This window comes from Gymnogyps californianus, chromosome 24 (assembly GCF_018139145.2).
Source record: "Gymnogyps californianus isolate 813 chromosome 24, ASM1813914v2, whole genome shotgun sequence".
In the NCBI taxonomy this organism is placed as follows: Eukaryota; Metazoa; Chordata; class Aves; order Accipitriformes; family Cathartidae; genus Gymnogyps; species Gymnogyps californianus.
Window position 1 is genome coordinate 2,444,865 of NC_059494.1, and position 16,431 is coordinate 2,461,295.

The 16,431-nt window shown below is 42.5% G+C and overlaps 3 protein-coding genes across 5 annotated transcripts; 1 reads left to right on the forward strand and 2 right to left on the reverse strand.

Annotated features, from left to right (window-relative positions):
* Positions 1 to 740: 740 nt before the first annotated feature.
* On the reverse strand, positions 741 to 1,562 carry FAM32A (family with sequence similarity 32 member A). Its single transcript, XM_050910615.1, has 4 exons — positions 1,486 to 1,562; positions 1,259 to 1,397; positions 1,110 to 1,163; positions 741 to 925 (listed from the first exon to the last, which is right to left on the reverse strand). The coding sequence occupies exons 1-4, from the start codon at positions 1,560 to 1,562 to the stop codon at positions 857 to 859; spliced, it is 339 nt and encodes a 112-aa protein (XP_050766572.1). The 3' UTR covers positions 741 to 856.
* Positions 1,563 to 2,669: 1,107 nt separating this feature from the next.
* CIB3 (calcium and integrin binding family member 3) lies at positions 2,670 to 7,114 on the forward strand. 3 transcript variants are annotated; one of them, XM_050910651.1, is made up of 6 exons: positions 2,670 to 2,748; positions 3,060 to 3,094; positions 4,841 to 4,952; positions 5,323 to 5,470; positions 6,387 to 6,582; positions 7,093 to 7,114. In XM_050910651.1, the coding sequence occupies exons 1-6, from the start codon at positions 2,698 to 2,700 to the stop codon at positions 7,112 to 7,114; spliced, it is 564 nt and encodes a 187-aa protein (XP_050766608.1). In that variant the 5' UTR covers positions 2,670 to 2,697. The 3 variants fall into 3 exon arrangements, with proteins under 3 accessions (XP_050766608.1, XP_050766606.1, XP_050766609.1); XM_050910649.1 differs by lacking the exon at positions 7,093 to 7,114 and adding an exon at positions 6,672 to 6,728; XM_050910652.1 differs by lacking the exons at positions 3,060 to 3,094; positions 4,841 to 4,952.
* A 695-nt stretch (positions 7,115 to 7,809) lies between these two features.
* Positions 7,810 to 16,346, reverse strand: RAB8A (RAB8A, member RAS oncogene family). Its single transcript, XM_050910437.1, has 8 exons — positions 16,223 to 16,346; positions 15,583 to 15,643; positions 15,279 to 15,339; positions 14,803 to 14,880; positions 14,253 to 14,342; positions 13,515 to 13,580; positions 12,888 to 12,938; positions 7,810 to 11,983 (listed from the first exon to the last, which is right to left on the reverse strand). Exons 1-8 carry the CDS (start codon positions 16,344 to 16,346, stop codon positions 11,891 to 11,893), a joined length of 624 nt encoding a protein of 207 aa, XP_050766394.1. The 3' UTR covers positions 7,810 to 11,890.
* Between the last annotated feature and the right edge of the window lie 85 nt (positions 16,347 to 16,431).

A 16,431-nucleotide genomic window follows, 5' to 3' on the forward strand; every position in this document is an offset into this window, starting at 1 on the left:
ATAGTCCCGGGGTCTTTTTTCCCCTTTGGGAAATGGTCCCGTAGCGCTGGAAGCAGCACCAGGAGCGGGGCTGGGCGCTAACGGCGCCGGGGCGAGCGGCCGCAGCCCACGGGGGAGCTTTGGCCAGGCTGAGGCGGGAGCCCCAGGCAGACGCTGAGCACCCAGGGCCCAGCCAGCGACAGCAGAGGGGCGACAGTTGGGTTTAAGAACTATATTCGGGTTTAAGAGGCATGTTAGGATTTTAAACATCAAGGTACACGTCATCTCTCAAAGGGAGTAAGAATTGTAAAGGCAGGCAAGGCACTTCAAAAACTCCACGCACAAACTCTTTTCGTCAGTGCACGGCCTCTGATTTTATAGGTAAGTCAGCACCAAAAAAAGGATGAAAACAGCATTTTAATAAGAAGTTACCTCGGAGTTACAAGTTACATCAGACCCCCCCACTTCTGAAAGAACTCTAGATGGAAAGAAATTATACAATTCCTATAACTTACAAGAGAAGCTTACGCTATGTGAGACTGTCAGACTCTTCACTTCCAAAAAGAACTGTTAGTATCAAACAAATAAAGGAACGTTTTCCAGCTGGCTCACAGTAATTGATTTTGGCCTTAATCTCACTTTAAGCACGAAAAAAAATAGCCCTCTGCACCTACATAAATCAGAGCTCATCAGCCAATAAAAGATGTTGAATATTTGGTTTTAAAAAACAAAACAATGAAATAAGACAGTACAAAGTCATAAACGTTCAGAAGATATATTAAACATTCAATATGGAGAATACACGGATTTACATGGCAACCCTGTTCAATACAAACAAAACACAACTCCTGATCCAAAGCCTTGAAAAGCAGTCCATTCACTTCGTCCAGCTGACTTTAGGAATGTCGTAATGCTCAGTCAGAGTATCCAAGTGCCTGTTGAAGTCCTAGGGGAGAGAAGGAGAAAGAAAACCTTTAGTGCTTGGTGCTGACATCGCCACCGTTCAACCACAACACCCTCTGCCTCCCCGCTTCTGTGTTTCACAAAGGCGAAACGGTTCCTCCAGCCCAGCAAGCCTGCGTGCTGATGAATACATGCCGGCCTGAGCAAATCAGGATCATATAGCTTACCTCCACTCGCTGCTTATGGGTTTTGGACGCTTTCTTCAGGATCCTCTCCATTTGCTGGAGGAAGACACAAGAGAGGCCGGTTACTTCCAGCACTCGTAGCCCCTCAGGGGCCACATCTGAGGGGTCGACTGGGGTTTTTAAAGCCCTACCCTCTTCTCCTGCATCTTCTCGTAGGCCACCTGCGCCGGGGTCCGCTTGTCCAGGCCGCGCTTCTTCTCCTCCTCCTGCTTCTTGCTGCTCACGATCTGCTCCAGGATCTGGGCCTTGTCCTTCGCCTTTTTCTTCTTCCTGCGGGCAGAGGGCGGTCAGCGCCCAGCCCCGGCTGCCCACCCCGGTGTGTGTCCCCCCCGCGCCCGCTCCCCCGCCGCCGCCTCACCGCTTGCCGGCCCCCAGGGCCGCGCCGCTGCCCTTCAGCCGCAGCGGCCCGCGCTGCACCGCCTCGTAGTCCGCCATGGCGCTTCCGCCGCGGCGCCCGCCGCACTGCGGCGCCCCCTGGCGGTAGCGGGGGGGTGCCGCAGCGAGCGGCGCCGTTCCCGCCGCAACGGTGTGTGCTCTCCCTGCGTGAGGGAAAACCGCTACAAGCCGAAGCCGCCCTGAGAGGAAAGTCCGGAGATCCGGGCGGCGCCAGAAAAAAACCAGTCCCAGCCCTCCCCACACACCTTCTTCCACGCTGAACAGAACAATTCTGAATAATTTTCGATTATTTGAAGGCGCGCCGATGAGTGAGGCTGGCGTTCCTTCGCTGAGGGGAATAGATTTTCCACCGGACAGAGGGGCCCGCCCAGCCGGACGGTAGGAATGACCAAGAAATGAAGGTTTTACAGCCTGCCTGTGATCAATAAATAAGGCAGCCTGCCACATGCTGTAGTTGTGCTTGTTGTGTAGTTGTAGTTCCTCCTTCCACCCTTGTTTTTCATATTTCATACAGCCTGTAACACCACATTTCTCTTTACGTGTATAAACTATATACTCACACGTATTTTCAGTGTAAAGGCCGTATATGCATCAGTATATATGTATCATGGCACACTAATAATTGTTAACTAGTGGTAATGTGTATTAGCAGATAATGCAGAATAAAGGGAGTGGGTGGACTTCATAGATACTACCTCCAGTACAAACTACCATTAGCATTAGGGAGAAGGAAAGGACAAGGGGTTACTACCGTTGTTACTAATTTCTAGCATTTGGTGTTCATTCTTGAAAGACATTGCTAACACTTTTCAGTTAATTTACCATATCTGAAGGAATGAAAAAGTGTGATCCATGAAGTCTACCTGCTGCTTCAAAGACGCAAACAAGAAGCTATTAGCTGTTTGGCTAAATACTGTAACATGAGTCTCGGTTGTGCGCACAGGAGACAGGTGAGCGATGCTGGATAAGAGCCTTAAGTAGCCAGACTAAAGATTTGATGAAATGCTCCTATTATAATACTTTGCAGCCTGTGGAATAGGGAAGCTGGTTACTTGATCCTCTGCTATACCTGAACCTCATTGTTGCAGCTTTTAATAACTGAATATCCAGACCTTCTATAAAGGTGCCTTTGAGGAAAGAATGATGGGACAAGAATCAGCATTCAGAGCCAGAAATGGGCAACAAGCAAACCATTTTCACTCCGGAGCAACTGGATGCATATCAGGTATAAAACAAACTAAATGGCTGTTTGGACAGAACATTGAATAATGGCAAGGGCTTTTTTAAAACGATCTCTTTTAAAAATTATTAAGTAGGAATACTAAATTACAGCAAAGATTTTAGTAACATAGTTTGACTCTTACATCAAGAAGAAGGGTTATAAAATACTCCTAATTATATGCCAAAAAGAAAGAGCTTTAATGCTTGGCCACGTATATTACAATATAACTTCATTTAAGTCGCTGTGTGGGAAAAGTTTGGGCCAATGCATGCTAAAAACTGTCATTACATGTTATATCTTTTCTTATTTCATAGGACTGCACATTCTTTACACGGAAAGAAATTCTGAGGTGAGTCTTGTATATGCATTTTGTGGGTAAAGAAGAGAAATTGCTATAAAGACAGGTTACATACAGGTTTGTTACATAAAAAGGTTACATATAGGGTGAGGTATTTTAAAAATAATTTTAAAATGGATTTACACAAATTTAAAGCGATACCTTTGGGCAATCTGAGCATTCTTGTTGCTTTTTTATGTACAAAACCTGTGTTATTTAACCTAAACTGAGCCAGAATTCTAAATTTTGTATTAAGCTACCAGTCTCTCTATCAGAAATAAATGTAACGAGTTTTACTTTAGTGCATACTTTGCCAGTGACATCCATGTTCCCCTCACCTTGTTTTATGACAAATGCTTCAAAGTATACTGTTATTCTTTGGGATACTTTGCCTGGTTTATTAAAACCTTGATGATTATGTCAAATTTTATTCACTTTTTTTTTATGTCTTCATGTAAATAATTATACTGATACTCTAAAGTGCATTTTTCCCAAAGGCTTCACGCGCCTCATTGAACACTCCATTTAATCTCTGGCCAAAGGATCTGATAAAGAGAGGTTCAGTATTCTGTTCATGAGGGGCTGAGAATCTTCACTGAAAGCCTGAACTTGTTCTCCTCTCGTAAAAAATACTTACCCAGATAGTAATGTACATAGTACTGAATTTGCATTTGCCTTTCCATAACCATTGGGCGTATTAACAGAAAGGGAAGTGTTCAGTTTCTGCATCTCTCAAGATGTCATCACACATTTTTTGCTAATTTTTCTGAAGGACAGAGCACAAGTGACAATTCTGTACAGAGCATGTCCCTCTTTAGAACCTTGGTATCTGTGTATGAATTCTATACAGGATAAAATAGTAATGGTTCTGTAATAATCGAAATCTAAATCTGTCTCCTTTCCACAGAGTAAACAGAGGCCAGACCCATAACTGTGTCATGAATAAGACATTTATTATTGATAAGGATCCCTTTTAAAATTCTGTCCTATTGTTTTGTTGATAAGAGCTGTGAATGGGATCCTTACTCTAGCACAAGAACTGAAGCAAATAGCATGCTGAAAAAGCGATGAATACATTCAAGTAATTATGCACATTTTCTGTCTCTTGAACCTGAGTTCTATGGAAAAACAGGAAGATACTTGGGGTGTATAAAAACCTGGCAGAGTTGCTCCCAGATCTCTCTTCCTGCCCATGGCTTTAGGCATTCAGGGTTTTATTCTGACATTTAAACTGAATCTTTCATGCTCCAGTTGAAGCTCATTATTTTTGGTCACATTCATTGTGAACTCGGAAGACAGATCCCTTTTGCCTTGCCACAAGTTTTGTGTGTTTGGAAACTGATTAGGTGGACCTTCAGGTTGAAGGTCTTGTGCCTTTTTATCATGAACACATAAATCATAACTACCCTACGTGCCTGCATACGATTGCTGGCAATGTAGAAGTAAATCTGAAACTTTGTAAAAATCTGTTTTCAGATACACTGTATCTGGTGGTTTGGCTGCCTGACCTGTGTAAGCATTTTTACCTAATTGTTCTGTAAGCATGAAGGCTTTGTATTTTTCACCAGTTACACTATGTTGTTCTTTTTAATAGTGTCTGTTCCACCAACAACTACAGAGTATACTAAATGTTATTTAGTGACTGATGTCATCCATCTGGTAAAGGATGAAAAATCTGAAGAATGATATGGAAAAGGCAAACGCATTGTTCTCCATGGTCTAAATAACTTGTTCCCTAAACAAGCCTTTCTATTTCAGACTGTTTTACAGATATCGAGATCTAGCCCCACAGCTAGTTCCACTCGACTACACAGACAAACCAGACGTGACACTTCCCTATGAACTCATTGGCGGCATGCCAGAGCTGAAGGTACAGCGCAAGGAACGCAACTAGAATCGAGTGACACGTGTCACTTTAATCTACCCTTTTTTAATAATTCATCCAGTACTAATTGCTGGGAGGCTGAAAGACAAATAAATTTTGGCTATTGAAGTCAAAAGTCTTTCTGGAAGCTTCTAGTGATTCCCTGAAAACATCCTGAAATTGCACAAAGGCTAAGGAAGGCTGCAGCTATGTCTACCTCTGATACAACATTAGACAAGAACATAATAGCAGAAAGGGGAGTATTTGCCAAAAAGGGGTTACAACAAAAATAATCTCACTCTGGTTGTGTCTTATCTGCACTGAAATAAATGCTGGTAAAGATGACCTTCCCTTGCTCCTGTGTTCCGTTGCCCAGGACAATCCATTCCGCCAGCGGATAGCAGAGGTTTTCTCACAGGATGGAGATGGCAATATGACTTTAGATGATTTTTTGGACATGTTTTCAGTGCTGAGTGAAATGGCTCCCAGAGACTTGAAAGCTTATTATGCTTTTAAAATTTATGGTGAGTGAGACATGCATAAAAAGTAAACTTTGGGGAAATCCTGCAGCTTCATGTAGGGATGCAAAATATTCATTTTGTCGCCATAATGATTTCTAGTTAGGTATGTTTTTAATACAGCCTTTCTTTTCATTGCATTTGAATGTCTGTTCTCTCTCCTAAAAACTTCTGGTCTTCATTATCCTTTTGTCTCTTCTCTTATTTATTTGGGATTAGGATTTACTACAAAATTTACAACCTGAAATTATCTGAAGTTTTCAAGAGCTGATAAACGTTTAAGAAATACTTCTGTCTGAGGGGCTGCTTGGAAAAGTGCAGCACAAGGGATTTGGCTGCCCATAAATCTGTAGGGTGGTTTTGGTAGGGGGAGGTGGGAGGCAGGGAAGCACACTTCTAGCATTTTTCTCTAAGGATAAATTTAAATTTTTTTTTTTTTTTTTATGGTACCATTTTCAGTTACTTTATGATCAGCTAAAGCCAAACAATATATCAAACAAACAAAATCTTTTTTTTTTTTGCAATTTAAACTGTACATGTTTCAGCAAAGGTGTTAAAAAAGTGAACCCCCACCAAAACTGAACAGCCCATTCTCCTCCTTTAACTTCACACTATTTTTTGCATTTAGTTCAGTAGTAGTGATTTGCTAGAATGATTTAATTATGGCCAGGCTATGTTTAGCCATTAAACTATTTACAATTGTTACCCTTACGTATGATAAGGAGAAATTATTCCAGGATTTTTATTTTGTTATTGAATTTTTATACAAACAAATACAGATAACTTCATATCTGAGTTGAAAGTTCTACTTACATAAATACATTACGGCCTGGGAACTAAACCCTTCCTATTAGGTCTTGGCAGTCAACCATGTAAAATGCTGACTTTTGTCACTTTGAATTCATTTTGTTTCCTTTGACAGATTTTAACAATGATGATTACATATGCAAATCAGATCTAGAGAAAACTGTTAACAAATTAACCCGAAATGAACTTACCCCAGAAGAAGTTAGCCTTGTATGTGAAAAGGTGATTTACGAAGCTGATGTGGACAACGATGGCAAGCTGTCTTTGGAAGACTTTCAGCATATGATAATACGAGCTCCAGATTTCCTCAGGTAGTATTTGCTTTTAATTTCTAACACAAAATCGCTCTTAGTTTTTTTGACAGAAGTCTCTGAAGTGTGTGTGTTTTACGTCTCCTCAGCCATTACAGATCACCACTCTTCCCCGACAGTTTCTAGTAGAGCTGCCCACCGCAAAGACTGGGAAAACAGATGCTTGAAAAAGTGTGGAGGCTTCTTGACTTGCTTTTTGAACATCCAATGTACTTTTTACATGACAAAAAGTCCATGTAACTTAAAAAGTTAATATTAGCACTTAGGCTCCATTGATAAGTATCTAAGATTAGCTCACTCAATGCGTAACACAGTCTTAATGTGGTTTCTGATGCATGTCTTACACAAAGCAGCACTCCAAATCTCGTTTATTTAATGTACCTATTCTTTGCAAGTGCTTTGCAAAATAAAGTTCCCAATTTATGGTACAGTCCTAGGATTAATTGTAGTGAATCCCTTTGAATAGAGAAGAGTGATACATAAGTGATCATTGCTTCCTCTTTTTAATAGCACATTTCACATTCGAATCTGAATCTAGTGAAACATGTAGACGGAAGTGCTTCTTGAACCTTCAACAACTATTACTTCACCTGAGATTACCGTGCATGAGAGAACAAAATGAGAGGAGCAAAGAGGACAATTTCTGGTAACTGAACCAGTCGGAGAACTCTGTCTCTTGTTTACCTCTTTAAAAGGAACAATTCATTAAGCTCTTTATCCAGATTTCCCTGTAATTTAACATAATTTCTGCCCCCAGCTAGAGCAAATCTGGCCTAGACAGTGAGATGGGAAATATTTTTTTAAAGTTCAGATACAAGTTCCTTTACTACCTGGTGGTATCAAATTATAGCTTCTAAAAAAAAAAATCCTAAGAAAATGCCTTAACCGGTAAAAAAACCCATGAAAATAGTTTCAAAAACATTATGGTTAATCAAAATTGTGTAAGCAACTCCTCTGATCAGCTATAGTCTTAACAAACGGTCCAGGATCAATTTGCTAAAGTATTCTCCCAGTGTGTCACAGAAGCCCATTACAGGTTCTGAGAAGAACATAGAGAAGAGCTCTCTACTTCAGAACTTATGATGAAAAGTCAACATACTTTAAAGGAAAAAAGAACCTACCCCAGGTTCCTGTCCCTCTTTTCTATTTTTAGAAATACCCTGTTTTCCACACAAGAATCTATATTGTGTGGAAATGATGAACGAATGATGAACAGGACTGACAAACTAAGTTTGTAAAATTCTCTTTTCGTAAGAAGTTTATTTATGCAGTGCTCAGGGTCCTGTACAACAGAGTAAAAACATACATACTGTAATAAACAACAGTTTTGTTTTTAATACAAACATGAAAATCAATGAGAAGTGTTTAAGAAAGCAGTTGCAATGTGCGAAGGGTGGCAGCCAAAAGTGGTCATTCTAAAAAACACAATTTACAGTTATTTTTAAAAATATTGGGATGCATTAAGTTCCCTTCAAAACAAAGTCATAAGTCCCAACTCACACTCAATGTAGAGCATATGATTCCTGCAGTAAGGCTAGAGAGACCAGCCCGCTAAACTTGTATTAACTACAGAAACAAAAACTCCAATGATCAGTGAAAGAGATGGGTCAAAGAATAAGGCAGCCTGAAATTATCAGGCTGCATGTTACCATTAATGTTCAATTGAACAGATCTTTATTTAATCTATAAATGAAGACAGAAGTCAGTCATCATTCTTTCCTAACTGCTGTGAATTTTAGTACAAATGGAGACCATCCTCTACGCTGCTGTTTGTCCATTTCCTCTCCAGCATAAACATCAGCCATTTCAAGTCCAAGAGAACAAGAAATCACGGTAGCTTTTGAGCATGATCATCGGCCAAAGACACCGCCACCACAACAATAAAACCCTTAACAATTGTCAGTGAGATGATCAGCATCTCACATGAAAGGAGAGACCAAATAATTTTCAGCAGCAGTAAAGAGACTTACAATAATCCATAGGATTTATAAATCTGAGGCTGGAAGTCTGATGCTGGCATAAGGCTCTGATGTCAAGGAACATTAGATGTGCCTATCAGCATAGGACCTAGACAACGTGAGTGTTAAAATGGCAAAGTGTTAAAACAGCAGTTCCACCAGTTATTGACAGACGAGCTACTGACAGGTCTATACCTGAAAGGGTGAAGACTATCTGAAATATTGCAACCAGCCTCAAAAATAAGGTCAACCACAGAATTCTATGATACTCATTAAAGGGAATTTGAGAACATGCTCAAAAATGGGTTTGTTTCTCTACAAACCAAGTGTTAACTGATTACCTGAAATTTTAGTGGCATTTAGACACTGAGAATGTGTAGTAAGCACACAGTTAGTTTTTCAGATCTACTTAAATTCCTCAGTTTTACAAATTTTGTATCCAATTTCAGATTTTTTCCTCCTTAAAGAAAGCTTAGCTATAAATACATTACTGTATGTATTTACGCAGTACCTCTTTTGATCATTGTGTTTCCATAACATTCATACTTAAAAAACACAGTAATTTAATTATGTGATGGAAACATCAACTACATATTGTAGTTCTCCAAGATTTGATGTCCATATTTAGCGACACGTAGCCAAGTGCATATGTGCAACTGCAGTGTCTTTAACCTTTTCCTGTCTTACAATTGCATTTTAGGTTTCATATTGCTTACACTGATTTAATTTCTGTGTAGAGTCTGTATACCCTAGAAGTACAGTGATGACTGTGGTCACAGTAACTGTATGAAACTTCCTGAGATCGGGCAATAATGTAGTTGTTCATTGAGTAAAACCAATCATTTCGTAAAAGGAAATCATGCTATAAATTAGGTACATAAACATGTGCAACAACCAGCATAAGTTTAAACAAAAGGTATTCACAGCAAAGAGTTAGCTTTGAATGCAAAAGAGTAACTTAAGACTTAGAAATGAGGAGTGACAAACACAATTCCATCCTTCAAGTTTTATCCACTTGTAAATTAATATGGTTTGCTTTCTCATCTCAAGATGAGTTATCGATTCAGATACTGTCAGCAGGCACTACCCAGCATCATGGTGGTCAGCCCGTGATGTCAAGTTAGACTAACCACTTATTTTTCCAGTCACTTTGAAAAATAAGTCTGGCTGCAACATCAGACTATGTTAAAGCAGAAGGATGGATGCGAGACAATCCACATTTACTGAGCCAGAAACCAATTATTACACAGATCAGTTTTGTGTAGGAAAACAACATTCAGACCATGCCTTAATCACCTCCTCAATTCTGCCTCAATAATTTCTTGAAGCATACACAAAGCCTCTCTTCAAAAGCATCCTTATCTCGAGACAGAAGCATTGCTTGTCCAGTCTATAGCTCTGTATTAACTACACTTTGAAGCAAATACCGACTAGAAGGCTCTTCAGTAGCTTAACATGATTTTATCCTACCAATACATCTGCGTGTAATCCACTATGGTGCACGTTCACCAAGTCCTCATGCTAAAAAGCCACAACTAAACGAAAAAACCCATCATAAGGCTCTGGTTAGAGGAAAGCTTTACGTATGATTTTAATCATGAACAGAGGTCACTGTAATCTGCTAGCTACTAAAAAATAAAAAAAGGTTGGTAGCATACAAAATGCATTTTTATAAACCAGTAACTTATACAGTGAAATTTCCTTTTTCCATTTTAGAAAAACAGGCAATATTCCTGTTGAGCCCAATTGCATGCTGCAGATTTATAAAGTTTAATTATGAATCTGATAGATGTTTAACTACAGTAACACTTATGAGTGCTGCTTTGAGGCCAGAATATAATACCACAAACTTGAAGAAAACAAAACTGGTGAGTATGTTCATTAACTTTAAAATCAGCTTTAATTTTACCCTTAAGTGCAGTTGTCAATGTAAACAAAGCATGTTAACAATTCCAGTGAGTTGCAGGACACAGCTGATATGTTCATTTGAATTAAATACACCATAATTCCAATCACTTGACAGCAGACTTTGAAGTAGATGGCTCTTACTGGCTCCTTTTGTCAGTCTAATTAAGAGTCAGGCTTACAGCCTCTGAACTGAGAGCAATTAGCTACCTAGGAGCTTTACTTGGCTGTTAGGTTTTATACATCGGAATGTAATAGACTGTGTTTATAGGAATAAATACATAGAATATTTCCACTGAGGACTAAACATCATTTGCATTGATGCACACCATTAACAGGTTTGTTGCTGCTTGAAATCTGAAGTGATCAATACACAGCAGCAAGGCAAATCTCAGTTTAAAAAAGTTTGTTTTCAGAAAGTGTTCATATGTGCAACATTTATTTGCATATGTGAGCAAGTGTGCATGAGAACACACAACTGGAAGCAGTGCAATACATTTTCTTGTCACAATCTAAAACCAGCTACTACATCATGACAGATCCAGTCATTCTCAACTGGAGAAGAAAAAGCCGCCCATTGTAATGTTACAAATTTTGAGTAAGCGTCCCTACCTGAATCACGGTCTGTTTCTCTAAGAACAGACGACAGATCATTTGCATGGGACTCCTTGTAGCTACCATCTCCTGTTAAACGCGTCTAAACGTCTGGAGTACTTCATTAAGCACGGTCAAGTCTAACGCGGATCAAGTAATTCCTGATGGTAAGGATCCATTATATTTACAGCACACTTTGGTTTTTTAAAAAAATAGAGATTCCTTTGAGGAGGTTTTTTTTTTTTTTTTTTAAACTTCAATTGTACTTGTGGATTGTCTAGAATAACGCAACTGACCAAGTAACAGGCAGAGAAGGGATGTTCTCTGTAGTAGCAAAGAGGTGGAGATGCAGAAAGCTTCCTTCTACCTTCTGAAAAGGTATAAGCCTGCACTGCTTACCTAAGTGCATTTATTCGATGTTTTGATGCCATCGTTCTATATGCATCTCTGGATATGCACATGTATCATGTACACATACCTGTACTTCATTAATATTGGCATTTCAGTTTCTTATTTTGATCATAACTTAATCTTTCTAATTTGGATACATTACAGATATGAACAAAAAGATTGAAGCCTGTCAGCAAAGGTGCGCTATCACAGGTCACATTTGATCTGTACTCCCTCTGCTAGACAATACACATGCCCAGTGGCAATCTGACAAAAATAAACTTGTTTCATCTCCAAAATTGAAGAGTCAGACAATTACTAAAATAAACAATTTCTTACTCAGGTGGTCACAAAGTGACAAGGTATGTTGGAAATGCTAAGTCCACAGACAGAGGAAATCTCACTCAGAACAGGCACAGTCCAGTTCAGTTGAGCAGATGCTCAGATTAAGGCCGTGTCCCTCACAGAAGAACACATCGGAAAAAGCTGCTTTTCTTTTGCTGGTCTGGTGTGATTTTGACTCCCTGGCTGCTGCCTTGTGGGCTATTGCCTTCCTGAAGACGCAAAGAACATTAAGTTACTTATTTATACTTAACAGCTTCTAGCATCCACACTCCATCTATTCATTTTGTTGAATCAAGCCTGCCATATACAAAACCCATTACTAAAATCAACAGGAGTCTTCGCTCAGTTATCTGAGCCTTGCATCTCCTACTTTTGGCTCCGACTAACATGCACTGCGCCCATCCTTCTGCTTTCTATAAACTCAAGGACAGCTGAGATTAAAAAAAAAAATAAAAAATTACAGGACGTGTTTGGCTCTTGCCAAAACACTTGGGAATCGTCAGCAAGACCCAAAATATCACAGCTCTATCAGCACACGTCTGGTCACGTGAAGGTGGAATGCTCAGTAAAAGTAGAAGGAATCTTCGTTAGCTTCGCTTCATAAGGAACAAACTGACATCGCTACACGTTTATTTGTTGTACAGAAGATAACCCAATCATTTCTCAGGATGCTTTTGCCAAAGTTATCAAAAAAATTAGTTCTTTACCTATTTTTAAACACACTAGTTTGAAGACTACCCTGAAGTATGAAGTGGGCCTCCCATATGTCTAATTTATATGATTCCGTTTCTCAGGCTGAAGAGCAAGAAATACCATTAAACTGCTCTACCACTCACTTGACTTTCAATAAAATAAATAAAAGATAATTTTATTTAGAAAACCTCAACCATTGCAGCTAATTCCTGAAATGCAGAGACAATTGTTTAGACACCAAGGTCAGAGCATAGCTTGACAAAACTAAAAATAAGTTTCCATAACCTTCAGCGCATCCCCCATGAAAGAGACCACAAAATATTTTTTATACACTGTGAAGCAATACTTGCTATTTGGCTTTTGGTTGGGTTTTTTTTTTTCTTATTTAAATACAGCGTGGACAAAATAAAAGTTACTCACCAACTTCTTGTCCATTTTTGCTTTGATATCCCTTGCAAGAGTGAAAAATGCCTGTGACAAGTAAAACAGTGAAGTTACACATGGTAAAGAAAATATATTCTAACATTTTTGTTTAGCAATAAGCTGCCTTCCCGAGTTTCTACGTATACTGAACTCCTGAAGAACATCGAGTTTTCAGGTCTTCCCCCCGCGGCTTCAGGTCTTAATGCTCCTTCCCTGTCTTTCTCTGCACCTTTTCTAACTCCACTACCTCCTTCCCGAGCCCGAAAACCACAAAGGCACCCCGCGCCCACGGCGGGGCACACCCAGCGCTTACAGAGCGGGGGGAATGTCGCCCTGTAGCGATCACGTTATCGAACGCAAGGACACGAGCCCAGCTTTTCGGTGTGCTGCTCCAACGCCGTTTGCTGTAACACCCTTGTGTTACGCTCTAAGCACCAAGTTCAATTTAAATAAATTAGCATAACATTGGTTAGACAACGCCTTCACGGAACGCACGGATACGTCCTTAATAACCCATCCGCAGTATACAACAACGGAGTTTCGCATCCAACCAGGACGGGCGAGCGTTCTTACTGCTTGTTTGCACAAAGACAATAAGTGTAAGAGGAAGGTTACCGTACTTACGTTCTCTATGTTTATGTTTGCTTTTGCACTGGTCTCCATAAATTTAATTCCAAAACTCGCAGCAAGCTGAACAAAAGCAGGTTTCACGTTAGTTGGATAATTGCGGGAACAGCTCTAAATATAACCAAGTGCGCGGGATCTGCCCCTCCTGGCGTGATTCATAGCAGCTCGGGGATTTACTCAAGCAGAACAATTTGCAGAAATCAGGAACTAACTCTCACTCCTATTCGCATCTGTTCTTACTGGGCTTTGCGCCGCTCTTTTACACTCTGCACACGCTTTCGTCTGCTGCTTTGTCTTTCATTTTTTCCTTGCATAGGTATCTGGTCAGCCTTGTAACATCTGTGGTGCGTAGAAGCACCTTCTCTACCTCGACTAAGTAACACCTGACGCCAGAAAAGACAATCCTGTCTACCTTGTCTGCACGGCTTTCAGCCAAAAAGAGGCATTTCCTAAATGTCAAACTCTAGCACGCTTTTTCTTCCCTTTTCTAAGAAAAAACCCAGCTCGTTCCTTTGCACCTAACACATCCTGACCAGAAAATCGACAACAATTCTTAACACAGACTCATCTTTTTATCAGAGTGGGGAAATGCATTGCAACTACAGCTTGGGAAGCGTTCCGTAGTTCTGCTTAGAAATACCACCGCGGTACCAAAGCAGCGCACAGACAGTAACGGATGCCATTTTCATACTCTGAAAAGTCTAAGTTGAAATACATTAGCGCTACGGCCCTTACCTTCTCCCCTTGCTCTCTAGAAACTTGTCTTTTGTCATTTGCATCACACTTGTTCCCCAGGATCATTTTTTCAACATCTGGAGAGGCGTGCTGAGATAGAAACAGATCAAAGAAAGGACTTCGGCTCGGGTGGTTTTAGGCAAGTATCGTCAAAAAGGTGAGGCACACGTCAAGTACTTAACATGGAGATGCTGGTGCTAAGCATCTTCCGCAGATCCGCGGGCTCCCCCAAACCCCTCAGCCCAGCGCGTCCTGCGTAACGACAGCTCTCCGATCGCTCGTCGGGGCAGGAAAGCGTCAGCCTTTGGGTCCCCTCACCCCCCGCAGGGCCGCAGTCCCCGCAGCCGGCTCTCGCGGGCCAGCCCAGCGGATTACTGTGAACCAAGACGTTCCAGAAGGCATTACTGATTGTCATTCAATTTATTTTCCAAGCACCTTTCGGCACACGAATTCAACGGAAACTTAACACTTCGAGAAGCAATTAAGTTTCAGCTACTTTTGGAGGAAGAAACAGCATCTTTAATATTCGGTAAGTAAACAGAGAAATTACCTCTTCGATATTCCTGACCCAGTTCCGAATATTTTCAAAAGATTTTTCATTGGTGATGTCATAGACTAACATAATGCCCTAAAGGTTAAGAAGGAGACAGATTGTTTCAGCTAGCGTCAGTTTAAGCAAGAGTTAAAGACTTCTCCATAGCAGAAAGGAGCAACTTAACACAGACTACTTTTAAAACAACTGGTTCGCGGTTCCACGTAACATGGAATCGCAGCTTGGGCCTTGCTAGATAAGGCGTGCGGGACGCATATTTAGAGAGCAAGTCACGGAGGAAAGCTGCCCCAGGAGCTGCCCCGCCGTCCCAGCACAGCTCCAGCGCCGCCGGAGCACCCCGTAAATGCTGGGCTCGGCAGAGCGTCCATGTCGGAGGACAGCCAGCTGTGCGCGTTCCACATTAAACCCAGCGGGTCTGACTGTGAAAGCTGAGCCGCCTGGTTCAGGTTCAGCGTGACCCGCATCGCTCCTACCATTGCTCCCCTGTAGTAGGCGGTTGTGATGGTTCGAAATCGCTCCTGCCCGGCAGTGTCCCTGGAACAGAGAGAACACGGGGGCTGACGCAAACCAGCGCGCTCACGTCAAAGCCACCAAAAGTTTGAATTAATTTGAACCAGGCTTTAGAGGCACGAGAACTCTCTTTTAGGTTCTAAGGTATCGTAAACTGCTGAAGAGCACAACTGGAATAAAAACTTAACGCTCACACCACCACCCCGCACCGTACAGACACCCGGCGCTCAGACATTAACTGCGGTAGCTTTAGAAGAAAAGTCTTACCATATCTGTAGTTTAATTCTCTTGCCATCTAGCTCTATAGTCCTAATTTTAAAATCAATACCTGAAAAGAGAAGCAACTGCATTACTCATGGTTTCTGCCGAAGACCGAATTAACCCTTTTCCCTCCAATTCCACCGCTCGGCTTTTCAGGTTCTCAGCAGAGGCACCAGCAGAGCGTCCTCCCCGCCGCTAACGAGAGAGCCGCCGAGGCCCCCAACGCAGCTGGCGCTCGGCAGCGAAGCCAAGAGCGCCCTGAGGAGCCGCCGCCGCTCCCCGCAGGGACGCCGTGAGTAAATCCACAACCGCCTTCTACAAGCGGCGGCGGCCGGAGCCGAGCCTCGGCCGCAGGGCCGGGCTGCGCACCCCTCGCGGAGCCGGCACCGACCCTCGGCGGCCGCCGCAGGCACCCGCGACGGCAGCCAGCCCGCCCGCCCGCCCCCTCCGGTCCCGCGGCCCGAGCCAGGAGACGCGCTGGCCGCCACCAAACTCCTCCGGGCGGAACGAGCCGCCTCCAGGCCCGGAGCCGGAGCCGGAGCCGCCGCCCGGCCCGGGCCGCGCCAGGCGGGAACCACCGGCCGGCGCGGCGGGGCCCGGCCCGGCCCGGCCAGCTGTGCGCGGCTCCCGGCCGGCCCTCCCTCACCGATGGTGGAGATGAAGGTGGCGTTGAAGGCGTCCTCGGAGAAGCGGAAGAGCGCGCACGTCTTCCCCACGCCCGAGTCGCCGATGAGCAGCAGCTTGAAGAGATAGTCGTACGTCTTCGCCATGTTCGCGGGCCCCGCCCCTCCGGCCCCGACCGCCCCCCGCGCCGCCTCACGGGCCGCGCCTGCCGCCCATCACCGCTCGCCGCGC

Coding starts and splice junctions, on each gene's coding strand:
- FAM32A (XM_050910615.1), bottom strand. CDS start 1,562: ATGGCGGACTACGAGGCGGTGCAGCGCGGGCCGCTGCGGCTGAAGGGC. Junction 1,398..1,485: donor GCCCTGGGGGCCGGCAAGCG/GTGAGGCGGCGG, acceptor CTCTGCCCGCAG/GAAGAAGAAAAAGGCGAAGG. Junction 926..1,109: donor CCCATAAGCAGCGAGTGGAG/GTAAGCTATATG, acceptor TCTCTCCCCTAG/GACTTCAACAGGCACTTGGA.
- CIB3 (XM_050910649.1), top strand. CDS start 2,698: ATGGGCAACAAGCAAACCATTTTCACTCCGGAGCAACTGGATGCATAT. Junction 3,095..4,840: donor ACACGGAAAGAAATTCTGAG/GTGAGTCTTGTA, acceptor TTTCTATTTCAG/ACTGTTTTACAGATATCGAG. Junction 5,471..6,386: donor TTATGCTTTTAAAATTTATG/GTGAGTGAGACA, acceptor TTCCTTTGACAG/ATTTTAACAATGATGATTAC.
- RAB8A (XM_050910437.1), bottom strand. CDS start 16,346: ATGGCGAAGACGTACGACTATCTCTTCAAGCTGCTGCTCATCGGCGAC. Junction 15,644..16,222: donor CACCTTCATCTCCACCATCG/GTGAGGGAGGGC, acceptor TTCTCTTTTCAG/GTATTGATTTTAAAATTAGG. Junction 12,939..13,514: donor CAAACATAAACATAGAGAAC/GTAAGTACGGTA, acceptor TACTTGTCACAG/GCATTTTTCACTCTTGCAAG.